The sequence below is a fragment of the Centruroides vittatus genome, unplaced genomic scaffold (assembly GCF_030686945.1).
Source record: "Centruroides vittatus isolate TY-2023 unplaced genomic scaffold, ASM3068694v2 scaffold_324, whole genome shotgun sequence".
Classification (NCBI taxonomy): domain Eukaryota; kingdom Metazoa; phylum Arthropoda; class Arachnida; order Scorpiones; family Buthidae; genus Centruroides; species Centruroides vittatus.
The window spans coordinates 3,506,848-3,526,266 of NW_027122701.1; the positions used below are offsets into that span (position 1 = coordinate 3,506,848).

A 19,419-nucleotide genomic window follows, 5' to 3' on the forward strand; every position below is an offset into this window, starting at 1 on the left:
TTGCAACCAATATACTGTCTTCCAGTAGGGAGGAAAGAGTTGCAAGACATAACTCTGATGGATGAGGAAGTGGGTACTATATTAGATTACGAGAGTATGTACCCATCCGTAAAAATTGAGTCCTGTTTGGAAGCGCTAATGGAATCCTTATTTAAAGTAAACCCAGAGTTGTTACACCACAGGGACGATGTCTTGGAGATGGCTAACCTGGTATGCTGTGAATCCTTCTTTGGCTTCGAAGGCCATACTTACAAACAGAATAGGGGAGTTCCTATGGGAAGCCCTATGTCGGGGCTTCTGTGTGAATTAGTGGTTAAGAAAATTGAAGAAAAGGTTCTGCACAGCTTCAGAAACAGTATAGTTTACTACAAGAGATATGTTGACGATATCCTTATAATTTGGAGAAGTAATCGAGGAATTAGTACCTTTATAGAAAGAATTAACGATAACGAAGACGGCCTACGTCTGAAACTAGAGCAAAAAAGTTCAGTGGAGGTACACTTCTTAGACATCAATATCACTTTTAAGAGAGGGCATCTATCCACTAAAGTGTATACTAAACCCACACATAGCCCACTCTACATCCCGCCACAGTCAAATGATCCATTTCGTTATAAATTGGCAGCCTTTCGCACCTTAGTCAGGAGGGCTTTTACTTATTGCGATAACGTTATGGACAGGGTTAACGAGATCGACAGGATCATGCGAATAGCAGAGAGCTTGGGCTACAGAAGAAGCGTAATTAATGGTATCGTGAGGAAGTTTGAAAAGAGTGACACAAGAACCTCTAAACAAAGACCTAGTGGATATACCAAGTTTACTTTCAACAAAAATGTACGGGGCATTATGAAGGAGATAGCGGACATTAAAAAATCAACATTGATCTTCAAACGAGCCCCGAACCTCTACAAAATTCTGAGAACTGATAAAGGGAAGATTAAGAAAGAGGATAGAGCTGGGGTCTATAGGATCCCTTATGAAAATCAGCAATTAGGACTAAAACAGGAGTATATAGGGGTTACAACAAGGAACCTAGGTGTAAGAATCAAAGAGCATAAATATGATGTAAGGAAAAGTTCTAACGCAACTGTTCTGGCCCAGATGGCCCAGGCCGAAGGATCCGTCGTTGGATGGGAAGAGGCGGAAATCGTCAAACAAATATATTCTCCAACTTTAGCAAAGACGGCGGAAAAAATAGAAATTTACAAGAGTAGACTCGAGAATAGATGCATTAACGCCAGGGACGCTGAGGGATTACCGTCAGCTTGGAAATTTGCAATTAAGAGACTTACAAATGGCTCATGATTTGCGATGTGTTTCGTATTTGGAGAATCCTTAATATTTTATTATCTGTTAAATGATTTTTAGCGTGTACTAATAACTTTAATATTGTTATGTGTTTGTTAATTTACATTTGGGTATTTTTTGCGCTTTAATTCTAATTTTAATTAGTTGCTCCGTTGTCGGGTTTTTTGAATTTAAATATTGTGTGTTCCATTCTTTGGAATTATTTTTGTTCGTCAGTTTAAACCTGAAGATGATCTATGGAATAGATCGAAAACGTTTGTTTTCTTAATTAAAAATTCCCTCAGCAACTTATAAGGTGGTGGTTATTGGAGTTTATGTTTTTTGCTGAGTACGTTTATGTTCAATATCACATTCTTTGATTATAAAAAAACCTGTTTTTAAGAATGCTGTTCTCAAATTGGCCTGTAGGAAAAAATCATACATCATTCATGAATGTTAATGAGCATAAAATTTGGTAGCTGTAATAAATCTATGTTCATTCAATAAAATACAATAAAGACTACATATAGTTTATCAAATTACACTGCATAGAAGTTTGAGGTCCTCCTACCTGCTTTTGAGACATTGATAAAATTGATTCAGTTGTTAGGATTGAGTCATCAATGTCATCATCTTCCTCCCCAAAATGTCCTAACAATATTCATTTTTGAATACTTTCAAACATATCTGTGATGTATAATTGCTTGTAGCCTGCACTTTCTTTGCATAGAAATTGTCTAGCATGATATGGAAATTCGTTACTTTGAATACATTGTAATGCCAACTGCTTTCAGCAAATTTAACAAAATTTATGTATTTAGTTGCCTCATGCCAGGAGGTTCATACACTTCATTATCTTAGTCTTTTTCTGTTTCTTCTGCTCTTTGTGGATTCTTAATGCTTTCAATGATTTCAATACAAGTCAAATCTTCCACAACTGCTTTACTTTTATATACATGTAGCCTCTCATCAGTTTCTCTAAAATGTGCACCATTGAATTATTCTCAGATGTAATTTTGAGAATCATTTCTATGTTGACAGTAAGACTTCATCAACAACAGAAGAGTCATCATCATGGGATAGATAGTCATGATGCATAATAGCAGGCCAACATTTCTGCCATGACTTTTTCCAAATAGACTTGCAAACACTATTCCATGACAGTGCAGTGGCATACACTGCATTTTCAATGTTGAATGCAGATTAAAATTCACTGATTCAATCACAGTTCATCAGCTTTCAAATAAAAATTCCTCTGTAGTTTGTTTTAAAATTCAGTATCAACCCATAACCCAGAATTTTAAAACAATCTACAGAAAATCTTACATTTACAATGATATAACATTTGCTATTAGATAAGTTATGAATATGTTTCCACAAACAAACTTGCAAGCAGGGAATATGCTCAGAAACTGTCATGCTTTGCTGTCTGGGCAAAGTACTTTTTTCAAAATTCTCATTGATGACAAAAATAAACACGTGGAAAAATCATGTTTGCAAATTATAGATGTCATCCATGCATTCAGCTAAGTTTTATTGCATAATGGCAACCTTGTCAAGTTTTTAAATGCCCTTGCCTTCGTGGACTTCCATATAACCAGTTTGAGTACGTGTGAACCTAGAGCATTTCCACATAGGAGCACTGTCTGTCCTTATTTTGTTTAAATCCATTAACAGCTTTCTCAGCATTTCCAGCTAATGTGGAATCTGTTAAGTAATGCTCCAACCCAATTTCACATTTATCTTGTATACTTGAAAAAGCAATAAATTATTACTATCTACAAATTCCTCAAAAACACTATTCCTCTGCAGGAATATGATTGGCAGACCAGACTTTGTTCTCCGCAGACATCGAATTTACAAATGTTATGTCATTATTTGAATCTGACAACCACTGGATAAAGAACATGCCTCAACAATGTTAATTTTGGCATGGAACTGTTTTATTTTTAAATGATCATTGGGCCAGTAATTTGGTATTCCTTCAGAGCATTTTGTATAAAACCATTTGTACAAAGTTGCATGTAATTCAGCCATTTTTGATTGTCCTAAAAACAGCTTTGCCTCCATATGTTTAGTAAATGCTTCACTTTTTCTACAAATGAAAACAACTTTTGTTTGTTTTTTTTAATCATAGTTCTTCAACAAGCTGATATTAAAATTGTTCATAATTTTTGGCCAGATCACATTTTTCTAGTAATCACATGATGATTTCTATTTTCTTTATTACACTCAGTTCTCTTTGTTTTCTTTTCGTGCATTTGCCACTTATCCCACTTTCATCCTCTTCCCATTGCACGATCAAATTACATATGTTACATAAATTCTGACATTATTACTGAATGGAAGTTGATGGGCAATGTATAATTTAATGTATGGGTGTTAAAGCATCTCTTATAGACGTTGCCAAACAGACTTAGTGAGGACTGAATTATTTTTGAAACCTGTAAATATCAAATAATGCTTTAAAGTCCAATCCCAAAAGATGCTTGTACCAACTTTGGTTATTATGATGTAAACATGTATTTGGCAGAGGAAAGCACCAGTAAAAGTGTCTGACCCAATACACACAAGGTATTGTAATAAGTTATGTTTCTTGACCACATTGCCCTCAATTTCATCGTGAACTTCCCAACATGTAGCAATGTGCACAACCACAAGTACCTTTGCCTTAATTTCCACCAGGGTCTTTAGCATGCCAAATGCCCAAACAAATTTAAATTCAAGGAATACTAGCATGCTGAATTTTACTGAACAATTCCAAACTTCTACTGTAAAAGGAAATGGAATTACATAATAAATTTGATCTTACCAAAGTTTTCATAAGAGCTGATAATTCTTTGGTTACAATGGAAAACTTTATAAAAGCAGCACCTTGAAAATATAATAAAAATCAAATATAATTTTCAAATAAAACAATGTATAAAGTAATTTAAATTTTTCTATGAACATTTAAAATTTTCTTTTATCTTTTATTAAAAATATTGATCTAGTGAAAGTTTGGCTTTAAAATATGCAAAAAACAAAATAAAAATTTTTAATAGTAAGTTCAATTATAAATAAATAAATTGAATCATTACTTAGTTCAGCTAGACAATAGTCTTAATAAAAGAAAGAAGCATTTTCAGTCAAATAAATCTGATCATCTTCAGCTTAGAAAAAAAATTATATTAGAAAATAACTCAAATTAAAATATTTACTAACATTTCTTATACTTTCAGCAATGAATATTTATTACCACAAATATTTTTGGCCTCTTTGAGGGGCCTGCTTCATGTTACAAGCATTACTCATCAAACGTTGGCAGAGACTTTTTAAATTTGGAGTGTTCTATTAATTCCATTCTTCCAATGTTATATCATTTAAATAAATTTTTTTGTTGTTGTTCCAAAAACATTAGTATTCAAATTACATGATTCAAGGTGTAATGGAATTTCCATTTTTTACTATATTACATTATCATACTACATGCATTGAACTTAGCTTACTATCAGGAAATTTATAAAAACTTAAAAATAAACTCTGGTAATTTTATTGAGACATTAACATTCACATTCTCAGTAAATCAGAAAAAATTAGAATCAAAGTTAGTAATGAAAATGATGTAAAATTTTCAACTAAAAAGAAAGGAAAAATTGTTTATTTCTCAACAAACAAAGAAGATACAAAATAAAATTTCATTTTTCATCCATTTTATAATGGATAATAAAAAATGGATCCTTGGTCCCTATTCCCCCATTTCATGTGTAAATGTTAGTCTAAATTTACACAATTTTGATTTCATACAGAAGCAATCTACTATATAAATCTAGTATTAAGTGAAATAAATTTTACTAATATGGACTAATAAAAAATACAAACCTAATTAATAAAACAAATTTGTATGATATTTATGTTATGGAATAAATGATATATAAAATTATTCAAAACTTTCTGTTGGCAGTTCATTACAATAATAAATATAAAATTTAAACAAGCAATTATTTATTGTAACTTTGTCACAACACAGGTTACAATTTTTAATCATATTTTTAATTTAACTTAAAATACATGCTTTTCACCTCAAATTAGTATCATAGTGTCTTGCCCTTGTACAGTACATCATTCTTTTCCATTAGCAATGAGTTGTGCTAGTCATCTATCTAACTCCCTTCAGAGGAAAATGTTTGAACTGAAATAACGTGACTTCTGGTTTGCACCTAAGTTCATATATAGTTAACTAAGGCCTAGTGTCCCTAAGATTTCCATATCTGTCATTGATTTTATTTATCTAACACCATTCTAGAGATTAAGAAATGACAAACAGACAATAGTGGGAATTTGTAGCCCATAAAAATACATTTTATTTTTATTTGTTTATACTAAATTACTTAAATCTTTAATAATTTTGATTTTTAGTAAAAAATATTGTTAACTTGAATTCTTTTCATACTAGTTAATACTCATCTTCATAAGCTTCATTTTAAACAAAATATAATTATATATATATATTAATTATATTTTGTATATAAATACAGTAGAGCATCGATTATCTGAATCAATTGGTGACTGGGGTTGTTTGGAAAATTGATTTTTCAGATAACCGATTACGTACAAAAAAATACATTATTAATATAGTATATTAGTATATTCCAATAATAGTATATCAATATATCCCATGTTGAAATTTTTCTCTGTTGCATGTTGCTTCACATTGACTTTTCGTTGATGTTAAGCCGAACAAAAATTTTTATAATAATAATCGTGGCTATTGTATCGTTAAAAATTATTTCTTTATTTTGTACAAACAAAATAAATATATTGAAAATATATAAAAACAGAAAAAAATTATACTTTAAAAGTTAATCTAGTTTCAAAAACGTTTGATTCAGCATGACACACGTCCTGACACAGTCCGACTGGAACACTTTCGGTTAACCGACGTTTTGGTTGATCAGTGTTTAGATAATCAATGCTCTACTGTGTGTGTGTGTGTATGTATATATATATATATTTATTTATTTCATCCAATTTTATGAGAAACACTGAAGAGGAACACAGGAAATAAATATATGACTTCTAGCATTTTACCAATATTCTAAAAATATCTGAATTAAAATAAAGATAATTAAATAAACCTCAAAGCTTTCACCAATCAATTAAAAAACTTAACCAAAGTAGCTTTAAAATGTTTAGATATACTAAAGCAATCTGATTCTAAAAACACACAGTTTCTTGATGTAATATGAAACTAAATCTAATATCCTTCAAGTTCTTTATTCTTATTTTCAATAGATATTGTTTCATAGGTTTTTTTAATTTAATAAAATGTAAAAAAAAACTTATTAACTTGTTAGTAAACATAAATAATATTTTAAACTGAACATAAGTTAAACATTATTATTTACTTTATATAAACTTTTTAATTAAAAACAAGCTTGAAATATTAATGATTTTTACCAATATCAGGTTCCTGGTCCTTTGTCATAGCATTGGCCCCTAAACGGTCCAAAGCTTTAGAGAGGTAGACTTCATTATCAACATGAGCTGTAAAATAATCCATTAATGCATATAAATATTATAACAAAAATAAATTTAATATTCATAATTGTTACTTATACATTATTTTAAAATATAATGATTATTCTCTACAGCAGGCATGTCAAAGATAGAGCCCGCAAGTCAATTAGTTGTGGCCTGCAACATAAATTAAATAATGCTATTTGTTTATTTTTTTATCATCTTTATACCAAAGAAAATATGATATTTTGTACTTAAACAAATAATGTTTAATAAAAAATTGTTGAACTCAATTATTATTGTTTTTATTTTTATTTATTTTTATTACTTAGGGATATTTATTTCATTTGATTTATTTTTATGTTTAATTTCTTCTTTACATTATGTTTTCTCTATTTCATCTTTTGAATTTCAAATTAAAGTCTGTCTTGGCAAGATCATTTATTACATAATTCTCACTATTTTGCATATAAGATGCATGTTTTTGATATATTAGTAAATTACAGTTTATGCTTGTATTTTGAGTCTTGCAATCCTTATTTTCGGATCAGTTTACAGGCCTGCTTCAGGCTTGTAAATTGGCTGAAAATTTTTGTTCTATGATTAAAGTTATTGCTGGAAAAGTACAAATGGTTTCTTTTTTATTTTATTGTAAAATCTCAGGTTATTAAAAAGGAATTTTTTTGAGTCTGATACTTTTGGGCTACTTTTTGGAAAATTTTTGGCTACAAAAGCTAAAATCATCTGGCCCGCTGTCATACTCGAGACATAAAATTGGCACTTAAGCAGTTTGAGTTTGACATCCCTGGCTCTACAGAATAAGTTACACCACAAAGAGTATATTCTAAAATATTTGAAAATTAAAATATTTAGACATTTTGATAATGAATATTACAGTGTTTCTCGTGTAAAATATACCAAAACTGTACATTGTGAAAAGCATAACAAATTGTAAATAAAAATAAATAAAATGTAAGTTTCCTGGAAAAAAATTTAAAATTGTAAAATTGTATGTGACACTATCTTTTATGTTTTATTATAAATTTTTTTATTATTAATTATTATAAAATGGTAAAACGCTTAATTTTGAAAGTAGAAAGGAGTTTTATATAAAAAAATTATAAACGTTAATAACGAGGAAAATTTTCATGTGACCCCTCTCTACCTTTCCACTCCCTTGACTTTTAATCACCAAAATTTAATAGCATCAATCTCCCTAATACACAAACCACTGTAAAATTTTAGAAATTTTCAACAAAACACATCAGAGTCATTAAGCTTCAAAAGTGGTTGAAGAAAATCGTGCCCCCTCAAAAACCAAACCATTCAAGCAATTTCTTTCTATTTTATTCTTATTTATTTTATTGTATTCTATTCTTTTTTACAATAAAATAGCCACTAGGTTTGTCAATTATGATTTTACCTGCATTTAAAAGTACAGAAACTTAAATTAAAAACAGTAAAGACATTGTGAAATATTGTAATGTTTTTGGACCTGAAAGTTTTATTCTGATAGAATGCTGCTAGAATTGTATGCGTGTACAAAGTGGTGACAAAATAGTAGTTTTTCCTATAAAATTATTTTGAATAAGAATAATACAACCATTATGAATTTTATTTGCTAATATATACTAAATTTACAATTATATATTTCCAATAAAATCTAGAAGTTCAGTAATGAGAAATTTATTTACTACATTGAATAAATGTAGTTTACTCACTATGTTGAATTTAATTCATTCAACATAGTAAATAAGTTGGCAAGATGTGTGGAGTTTTAGATTTATTTGTAATATACACATGTAAATTTATGACATAGCACAATTTTAATTTGTATAAAATGTGTATTAAATCAAACATGTGTTAAACTTGGTGCCATCATTCTTTCCACTTCCTTATATTGTGGGGATGGAAGCTATCTCTGCCCTTAATTAAAATAAAGCATCAGTATCAATTAAAAAGTTGTAGAGAATGACAAAGTATGCAATTTCAGTTGTTTTTTTCTTTCCTGTTCCAATATAGGATTCCTGAACAGGCTGTAAGAAATGGTACTTAATGCATCATTGCCTAACAAAGGAGCACTGTGAGAGGGGCTGTATGATCTAGTTGACTAGAAAATACAAAAAGTAATTAAAAAACAAGATTTTATACATATGTCTTTAATTTTACATATCCTTATGTGCAAGTGTAAAAGTGACCTTTTATGCCTGGAAAAGAAATCCCATCAAAACTTATACAGTTCTATGAATGAAATGCAATCCTTTACCATACAGAGTGATAAATAAGTGGAACAGAGTGTTGTCTGACATAAAAGTATCAGTAAACAAGACCTTACAGAGCTGTGATGGACCTGTGTAGACTCCCTATCTTACAGTGAAAGATAGGATTGCTCACCATTCTCACATTTCATCAGGATGACAGGAGAGGATGTAACTGTATATAGGTAATGAAAGCAGAGACTTACACAAGTACAGATTGATAAGCAATTTCATGTTTATTAAGGCAACATATAAATTCTTACATGATATTTGTTGTGTTGTTTGCAGAGACAGAGAATTACAGGTGGCAGAGAAAGTGACAGGTGATCACCCCTGAGGGTGATCAGAGGCGAGAGATAATCTCAGTATTTATCACTGGTGGTCTTCATTTCCCAGACAAGGCCAATCCCATTGTCAGTTGCTCGGGCTAAGTTCGTTTTGGTGAGAAAAGGACTTGTATGTGAGAGCAAAGTCTTGTACTCCTCCATCACTAGCATAGAAAGGGGGAAAGCACCCAGAGATGAGGAACACTGGAGCAGATTCAGGAGACAACAGGAATCACCAGACAAAGAAGACCACATGTCTTTGAGAACACAGGTTTTTATCCAATTTTGTCTCCAAATTCTTATTTCCAATTGGTTTTAATCTATCACTTTTTCCATCCCAATTGGTACTTGGCCTGTTTGGGGCACAATTTAGTTGCACAGGTGATGACCATCCTCATTCACCCTGGCATGGACCTACTCTCACAAAATGTTGAGTTATGTTTCTTTGAGTGATTGCCTGTAAATGAAAGAAAATTATTTTCTTTTCCTCTTGGAGAGAATGCAGCTGTATCCACATGGTTCTCAGTCACATCCCCCTTTGAGGAAAGGTTTGCTTTTTCAATTTTGCTTTTTTCAATATTAAGCAACTGCAAATTTTCTATTAATGTCTCTCTCTCTCTCTCTCTCTCATGTAATCTATGACTGGGAATGTGACAATTTGAATGTGAATTTTACAGTACCCAATTTCTTTGCTTTCCCAATCTCATGCAAAGAATGTATCACCTTTTGTTAATGTTAGTTCAGTGGTATGCTTGTTGTCAGGTGAGATTTAGACCTCACAATTGATGCAAATTGCAGAGATGACCTTTCAATATAATTTAATTTGCATCTAATTAACAAATTTTAAATTTATTAATGCTTTTTAAAATTTTAAATACTTAGAGTTTATAGAACTAACTTCAAAATTTACTTACAGGAAAATTCTCAAATTATGCACTACAACTTTAACAATAGAAGTAAAAACAAAACATTCATTTGAAATGTGAAGTAATAAAATAAAATGCCTTATATTTTGCACACTATAGCCAAAATAATACTTATGTTACCACTATATGTTTATGAATACGTAGTAAACATACAAATACATAAAATATATTTATAATAATGCCTATTTTAAATAACTAAGTAATTAATAATTATTTTTATCACTTGTAATTATTCAAAAATATACATAATAATGTAAAATTAATAAAATATCATACCATTGCCACTATTAAATATGGCTTTTACTGCTTTCTTCATTTTTGTTAAACCATCTCTGTCAAAATCAAGGGTCTGAAAATAAAAAATAATTAAACACTTAAGTATTATTTCTTAAATAGCATTTTAAATATTTAAAATCTATTAATGTTCAATTAAAAATGAAATTAATATTTTCAGTATAAAGGAAATCCAAAAATATCAATAAATTATTATATTAACAACAATCTAAAAATAAATTTAAAAATACAGTGATACCTTGGTTTTCATTGATAATCCGTCTGAAAACAATCGGCGAAATCCAAAACTGACGAAAACCAAGGCAATTATTTCCATATGAATCAATGTAAATCCATGTTAATCCGTTCTGGACACTCCAAAATACATACCAAAAACACATTTTATAGAGAATAAATATAGTGTTCAATACTAAAAACAATAAGAAATTAATGTAAAATAAATATAAAAGACTAATGTAAAGAATAAATGAACATTTAACATGGCATTCGATGGGCTGCTGGCTTCGGAAACTTTCTTTGGTTCCATGATGGAGCTAAAAAGAAAGGAAAGCAATGGAACTGGCTAGATGCACAGGGTAATGCTCACTACACCACACTGAGACGAGAAACAAGAAACAATGCCACACTGAGCAGGCAAATGCATGGATTGCCTTTTGTTTTCGCAAAATTAGCAACGAGGTCACGTGGGCATGCTGACAAAATCCAAGGCAACTGACAAAAACCGAGACAAGTTTGTCACAGAAAAAAAATTGACAAAAACCAAAACCGACAATAACCAAAGTCAACGAAAGCTGAGGTATTACTGTATAATCAAAGAATAATTCTACATCAAGCATATATTAAAAGTGCCAAATTACACCTTAATCCAGTGGAGAACAAAAATTTAATGACAAACTAACATTTTCAACCTTATTCAAAGGCTATCATCAGGGTCTAAGGAATGAAACAAATTCAAATACAACTCAGAATTCAAAGTAATTGGAGAGATATATGTCATGAGAAGTCACATGCACAGATGTTAAACTATAAAATTATTAATTACAAACTAGGTTTGAAGTAAAGATAAATACAAAATAATAATTAAATAAATAAACATCAATAAAATAAGCATTAATAGAAAATTATGAAAAATATACAAAATTTAAATCAATCCATACAAAGTAAACAACTTGTAGTTAGCACTTAATACAAATAAATGATGCCTATCATTTATTGACTTGAAATAAGGCCCTCTATGCATGTGACAAAGATACAGTGTATATTTATTGTGTGTATTTTTCATAATTTTCTACTATTGTTTATTTTTATTGTTAATTAATTGAAAATTATTAAAAATGTTGAATTTAGAACTATCATTTTTCCCAATTCAAAATTAGATGAACTTCAGTTTTATTTAATTGGATGTGGATTTTAAAAATTTGTTCTATGTTCATCCAATAATTCAGTTAAAACATAATAAAAGCATGTTTTAATATGAATTTAATGTTATAAAAATAACCAAAAATTTCATTTTTTATTAATATAAAAAAATAATTTAAATTGAAAACAAACACAAAATCTATACACCCCACAATTTTTATAACAAGTGTAAACGTTTTCGCTCATGTTGAATGGGCATCATCAGGCAAGCGAATGCTGAGACAAATTGAGGATTGCCGAACATGTCATGTCATGTCACATCACAAATGTGTTTGGCAATTCCCTGTTTGTCTTGGCATTTGCTTGCCTGATGATGCCCATCCAACATGGGCGAGAATGTTTGCACTTGTTATAAAAATTGCTGGTGTATAGGTTTTGTGTTTGTTTTTAATTCTAATTTAACCAGTTGTAAGGTAACAGTTATTGTTAAATTAAATTGATACAAAAAATAAAAGCTCTTAAACTTTCAATTATTACAAGAGTGGACGTTCTACTTTTTATCTTAATCAAAGTTTGAAATTAAAATAGTTAAGTAAATCATAATTTATTATTAAAATTTTGAGGTAGATTTCTTATTTCAAAATTCAATATTTCTGCAGTTAATTAACATGAAACTCTTATTCTCATATACACTGTTGTATCAATTTATTATGACCTTTGCCACTGCAAGATGCAAGCATTTTATTTGTGCAATACATTCACATTTAGGGTAGCCATAAGTTCAAGCCCAAAATAAGGACATTGTAAATGAAGTCTCATTGTGGTAAAAATTGATGGACACCCAGCATTATTTGTAGCAGTAGCTACTCTGGAAAACAAGCAAATAATTCTAATTTTATTGAATTTATACCTAGTTTCATAATATCCAGCTTCATAGAAATCACAGCAACCTTTTGTTGTTGCATTGATGCCATGAAGTCCTGGATGGGCATAACACATTAGAAAGACTGCAGCCTACCTCATAATTCCTGGATGTTATGCAGTTGTTGTTCCAGTTGTCTTAATTACTGCTGACTTCTCAACCTGTGCTTTTGAAAAGAGCTGGTATAATAGCCAAAGAAGGCTGACATCCAAAATTTTAATTGAAATATAGTGGTTTTTACAATTTTGATGAAATTTTTAATGTAAGGTATACAAAAATGGTAAATTGTTAAATGTGATATAAGATTATTTTATTACATCTATTTTGTATTTTTGATCATTTTACCCTCATTATACTAACACAGCATAGTGCAGTACAGCAATTCCCCTAAATATAGAATTGAGACTCCCAAGTGGGTCACCAGTTCTTATGAGGTTGCATAAACACTTTTTCATTAAGATTATTCCTCCGCTTAAAAAATCTTCAAAAATGTTTATTTTTTCTTTTGGTTTCTTTGACATACAAAAAAAAAGTATATACAACACTTGATTGAAGAATATTGACAATCAACAACAGCAACAAGAAAAAAAAATTAGTGGATTTGTATATATTAAAAAAATTAGCCAAAAATCACTAATTGTAAAAAATGGAAATTGGAATCATTGTCAGTAAAAGCAGACAAATGCCAAACACAGTGGACATGCGGACAAAAGCAGACTGTTTGTGCAAAACATGGACGGTTCAGAATTCTGCAACTGGTTCAAATGGCCCCATAGATGTTCAGTATGCAACAAATCAGGAGAGTTAGGGAACCAAGATGACACTTGAAAGTCATTATCACATTCATCAAACCATTTTTGGACCACGTGAACTGTGTGACAATAAACATCATCCCGTTAGAAAATGCCATTACCATTTTCAAAGACATTAACCATAAAACAGTAACATTATATCTGCTAGAATGTTAAGGGAATAACTGATAGCATTCAGGAAACCTTCTAAACTAAGAGCCCCAATGTATGCCAGCTCATAATTTCCAAATAGGATATGACCTGAAAACATAGGATTTTTAGTCTTTTGGCTAATTTGGGTCATAAAATCCTAGTCAAATTGATAGTGACTGTACCCTGCATAATCACTGTACTGCTTCCTTCATGAATTGCCAAATGTACTAGTTTAATTTCTATGAAGTGTTGTGTGATAGGGATTCTCTGTAAGACCAGTTACATCAGAAAAATGTTTTTGCTGAAATTATAACAGCATCTGAAGCAGAACACCCACCCAATTAGGAGATTATTAAGGATTTCAATTCAAAAAATGAAAATGTCAAAAAAAGTTATCAAGAGTGAGAAGAAATAAATGTTAGAGAATCTCCACAGTAAAATTAACATCTACTAAATCATTTTATTGTCAGATTGTTGCTACTACTGAAAATGTGTGCACATCCCTTACTTCTACATGGAAAATGTATACTGAAAACTAAATTATGCAAAGTTACATTAAGATCTGATTATTACAGCACAACTGACAACTATGTTGAATAATGGGCAACATTGAATGCTGAGTACTGAGTGTAAAATATTATTTTGTCGTCAAATTCAATCTATGGCAAAATAAGAATGCTGGAAAGTTAGAATACTGGGATGCATATTTCTTGAGAAATAAGTAATTGTTTTTTTGTTAAGATGATCTGAGAAACTTCTTGCTAAATGTAAAATATCAGCTTTTGACAATTTGTCTGTCAGTGAGTTAATTCCTATCCATATCATAACGAATCTTTCTCACCAGCTTTGTGCTATGATTTGGATGTCAGGATGGTACTATACTTTTCAGTTGCTGCATTCCTCACTCACAAGTGCCTGTTAACTTGATGCAATTTATTTGCAACTCTCTTCACTCCTTGATGGTCCAATTGAGGTACTTGCTACCAAACTGAGGCATAGAAGTTGATTTTGGATAGTTAATATGGCAGTCTTTACAGGCTGTTGGGTGCATATATCCATACAAAACAGCATCTGATCAAGAGTTACTGCTGACACTGACTATGAATTATCAGCATTAAATTGCAATGTGAAAGATGCAGCTGGTAGAACATCATCTGCATTTAACAAGGCAGGTCAGGCTCTGCTGGCCTCAAACATTGATGACTCTTGGCTGCCACAAGGCTGTTGCTAAGTGGTTTTGCCATTATTTGAAGACCTTTCTCCACTGCTGCTCTGGAACAACCCACAAAGTTAGCAGTTGAAGAGATGCTTGTAACTTTTTATCTAGCATCTGTAATCATTCTCTTTTATAGCTCCTTCAGATCCTTGCTTTTGCCTTTGTTTCATGCAAAAACATGCAATATTTATTCAGTTATCTACTTATAACCAGTAGCTGTTAATCACATCACTGCTTTTCCCAGAAAGTGAAATTTACTTTATTTGCATAGATGGTCATACTTAAAGCTGGATTTGTGTTTAAAATTGCAATATTTACATATATGTACACACACAAAAATGTGAAATATATGTGTAACTAGGCTATAGGCATATTAAAATGCCTGAAATATCCATTTTGCATGTTAAAAGTGCCAGTAATATACATTAAAATTTACTCTATACCTCTTAAGGACCACAGGTGTGACAGGAACCTGCTTCACATCAGTTCAACCAAGCGATCATTGGGAACAAGAATACGTGAGCACAAGGCAGACATTCTACATGACAGGAACTCTACGGCCCTTGCTGTTTATGCGGCCGACCCAGATATTGAGGCGGCCTTCAACCAAGCAAGGCTCATCATTACTTTGCCTCACTCTTAACACCTGAGGTGGCTGGAGGCTACCTCCATTTACAGATTTAGCTGCGCCACCACCTGCATAAATTATAAAGAGGAACTTAATTTGTCCATTGCCTGGCAGACCCTCATCGACATGGACCTTTAATAGCTGTCTACCCACATCGAATGCGCATGTCCGATACAACGATTTTAACAAGATGTCTGTTCGAATTCCATTTAAACTTCGATGTCCTATTTTTTCTGTGTTCCGTCACTTCTGTTTTTCATCTGAAAAGAACTATTAAGTTCGAAAACATTTACGTTTTTTTTTGTCTTTTCGACAACACCGGTAACAGGTACAGGTGCGTTTTGTTTACATCCCAGTGTTCTGCGGAAGTAGAAGTTTACATTAAAATTTGTAGGTAGAAATGCATAATACTACTATCTGAGCAATTCTTATTAATATCTTATGTCACATATGTTCAAATAAAATTTTATAACTTTCTATGTTATCTGCAATCATTGTCGAATTTATTTCTATACATACAGTTGTTTACAAGATGTTTGAGGATGACGGGGTTAAATTTTACATAATTAAATTAATAAAAATAATATTTACAATAATTTTAATCTAATTAATTCAAAGGACTTTGAGAATTTAAAAAATGACAGGTTTACATAGTAATGCAAATGTGTTTGATTGCGGGGTAATTAAAAGAGTGAAAGTTAGACTGCAAACATTTGAATTTTGCACTTTCATCTATAATTGGATGGTCGGATATTTCTCACGTGAACTATTCATGTGCAAAAAAAGATTCATTGCACAGATAGCAGAAACAGACTATTGATCATCTGAAAAAATTACCACTTTTGTTTTTGTTCTGATGTATGTGGAATCTGATGACAAAAGTATAATCCTGAAAAATGTTTTAATCTGTATAAAATATTTTGGACACCATTGATTCTAGCATTATCTTATTTCTTATAAAATCATGCACTTTTCTTAAAACACCTGCTGAAGATTTTCCAAGTATCTGATTAATGTCGTGGCTATAATTTGGCTATAGGAGGGCGGCGGGCACATCTCTGCGCTGAGAGGGCGCTTTTGTACCATTGACCCACGAGGTGTGCTTGTTACCTTTCATGTAGAACTGGTGAATTCTTTATAGTTGACAATAAAGTTGTTATGTTGTTAAATGACTAGATTAATTGAGAATATAGATATCCTAGCATGCGACATTAACGTAACAAAGGGTTATGGGCCGAGGAAGAAAATTCCAGCGTTGATGCAACTGGATTGAACGACCAGCCACGGTAAGCCTAAATTTGCTATCCTAGAAACCGAACCTTTATAACGAATAGAATGGCCGAAATAGGACATGGTCAGTTACCGAAGTTTACGGGTAACAATTTCACAAGCTGTAAGTACCGTATAATGGCCATCCTAGAAAGTAGAGATCTGGGAAATCTGTTAATAGACGACCCACCTACGGATCCCGCCGAAGAGGCGAAATGGAAAAAAAACGGACTCACAGGCCAGAGGCATTTTAACATGCGCGATGGATGACACACAAGTGGCCCTTATCTTAACGTGTAGAACGGCAAAACAAATTTGGACCCACTTAAGAGAAAGATATGAAGGGGACCTAAGGAAACAAGCGATAGAGGCCAGAAACAATGTGGCGAGATTAGTAATGAATTGTGACAAGACATGGAGAGATTATCTATTAAGAGGAGAAAAACTTCTAGAGAGTGCTAGGATAATGGGAGCTCAAATAGAAGACGACGAATTTATCACCGCACTATTGAAAGGTTTACCGCAAAAGTACAACCTAATAGCCATGCAATTCGACAACTTAAAGGACCCCAAGATCTCCGATGTGAGAAAAACCTTTGAAAGATATGAAGAAAGAAATGGGCCCGAACAGAGGGAAAACCTCGCAGCCTACAGAGCATATCACCCACCGAATTATAAAACTCCAAAAGATAATGCACAAAGAAAATCTCGAACAAGGGAAGTGCTATGCTACATCTGCCGTAAACCAAATCACAAGGCAATTGAATGTTGGTTGAACCCGATTAACAAAGCAAGGAATAGAGACAAACGAGATAACTACTTCGATCTCGATAACCGAAGATCAAATTTCAAAACTTCTAAAATAGCTTGGGAAAACTCAGCTAGAGAGGACGATAACCGACAGAGAAAGGGAAAATCAGCTAACGAGGATAACAACCGACAGAGATTAATGACTTTAAACACAAACGGTGAGCCAGATACATGCTGGATCATAGACAGTGGGGCGACCAGTCACATGACCCCAAATCGCCAATGGTTAGAGAACATGAGTGAAGACAGAAAAACAATCACCATGGCCGATAATAATGTCATATACTCAGAAGGCATAGGAGTCGCAGAAATAAGAGACGAAAACTCTAATAGATTACTTCTTGAAGACGTACTATACACCCCAGATCTGAGCAACAATTTAATTTCTGTAAACAAACTGGCAAAGGAAGGAATCAAGATAATCTTCGACGCCGAGAATTGTAAAATACTTGACGAAAGAGGAAATGTCATCATGTTGGGCAAGAAGTGGAAAGACCTATACACTGTTAGACTCAGGACCCCCAGCCACGAATACAGTATGAAATCCCACCATAATGACTGGGAGACCTGGCATAAGCGTCTCTGCCATATCAACGGAAATTACATGAACATTTTAGCCAAGAACGAGATGGTACACAAATTCCCACTCGTACCACAATCCAACACACCGGTATGCGATACCTGCATTCGAGCGAAGTTCACCAGGAAGCCCTTTAAGCCAGTGATCACAAAACAATCAAAAAATCCTCTCGATCTCCTACATCTTGACTTAGTCGGACCCTTTAGAGATGAATCAATGGGAGGAGCAAAGTACGTACTCACCATTGTGGACGATTACTCAAGAAAACTTTTCACCAAATTCTTAAGAGCCAAATCCGAAACGCCGGAAGAAATCATAGACTTCATAAAAAACGTCGAAAACGCAACTTCGAGAAAGGTCAAACAAATCAGATCTGATAACGGGGGAGAATTCCTTAACGAAAACCTAAGGACATTTTTAAAGGATAAGGGTATTAACCACCAACTGACTAATTACTACTCCCCTGCTCAAAACGGCGTGGCAGAAAAGGCCAACAGAACTCTTATCGAGGGTACCACAGCGCTACTAATAGAAGCGGAACTGCCAAAAAACTTCTGGGCTGAGGCAATGAATTGCTTCACTTATGTACGCAACCGGACACCCACCCAGAACGACATGAAGAGGACCCCCGAGGAATTGTTCTCTGGAAGAAAACCCACTGTAGGACACTTGAAAGTATTCGGCTGTAAAGCATATTATTGGATTCCCAAGATGAAGAGAAGTAAACTTGACTCAAAGGCGGAACTAGGAATCTTTGTGGGATACTCATCCTGTAGGAAAGCCTACCGAATATTCGACCCTACCACTACGACCGTAATCGAGTCACGTGATGTAAAATTTCTAGAAAACCAAAGGGGCAAAGACCTCCAAAAACAAGCGAATCCAACGCAGGACTATACCCTAGTCGATATAGAGAGACAGGGCACCGATTCAACTTCTACAGCTCAGGACATAGAGGATACAGAAGTCACAAATCCTGATAACGAAATCGAGACAGATTACGACCAAAATGAACTTATAGAGGAAACCCACTCTCCAATTGAAGGGAAAAGACCTAGACCACCTCTAAATTTTTACTATGAACCACCTCTAAGTGACTCC

At 32.5% G+C, this 19,419-nt stretch overlaps 1 protein-coding gene across 2 annotated transcripts in view; it reads right to left on the reverse strand.

Moving 5' to 3' along the window:
• The window catches only part of Asap (ArfGAP domain of ASAP), a 186,342-nt gene that overhangs the window by 155,321 nt on the left and 11,602 nt on the right, over window positions 1-19,419 (reverse strand). For both annotated transcript variants that reach the window (XM_067286018.1, XM_067286019.1), the window contains exons 2-4: window positions 10,573-10,645; window positions 6,727-6,813; window positions 4,100-4,161 (exon numbers count right to left, since the gene is read on the reverse strand). In XM_067286018.1, the coding sequence (XP_067142119.1) occupies window positions 4,100-4,161; window positions 6,727-6,813; window positions 10,573-10,645 (222 nt within the window). The remainder of the gene's footprint in view (window positions 1-4,099; window positions 4,162-6,726; window positions 6,814-10,572; window positions 10,646-19,419) is intronic.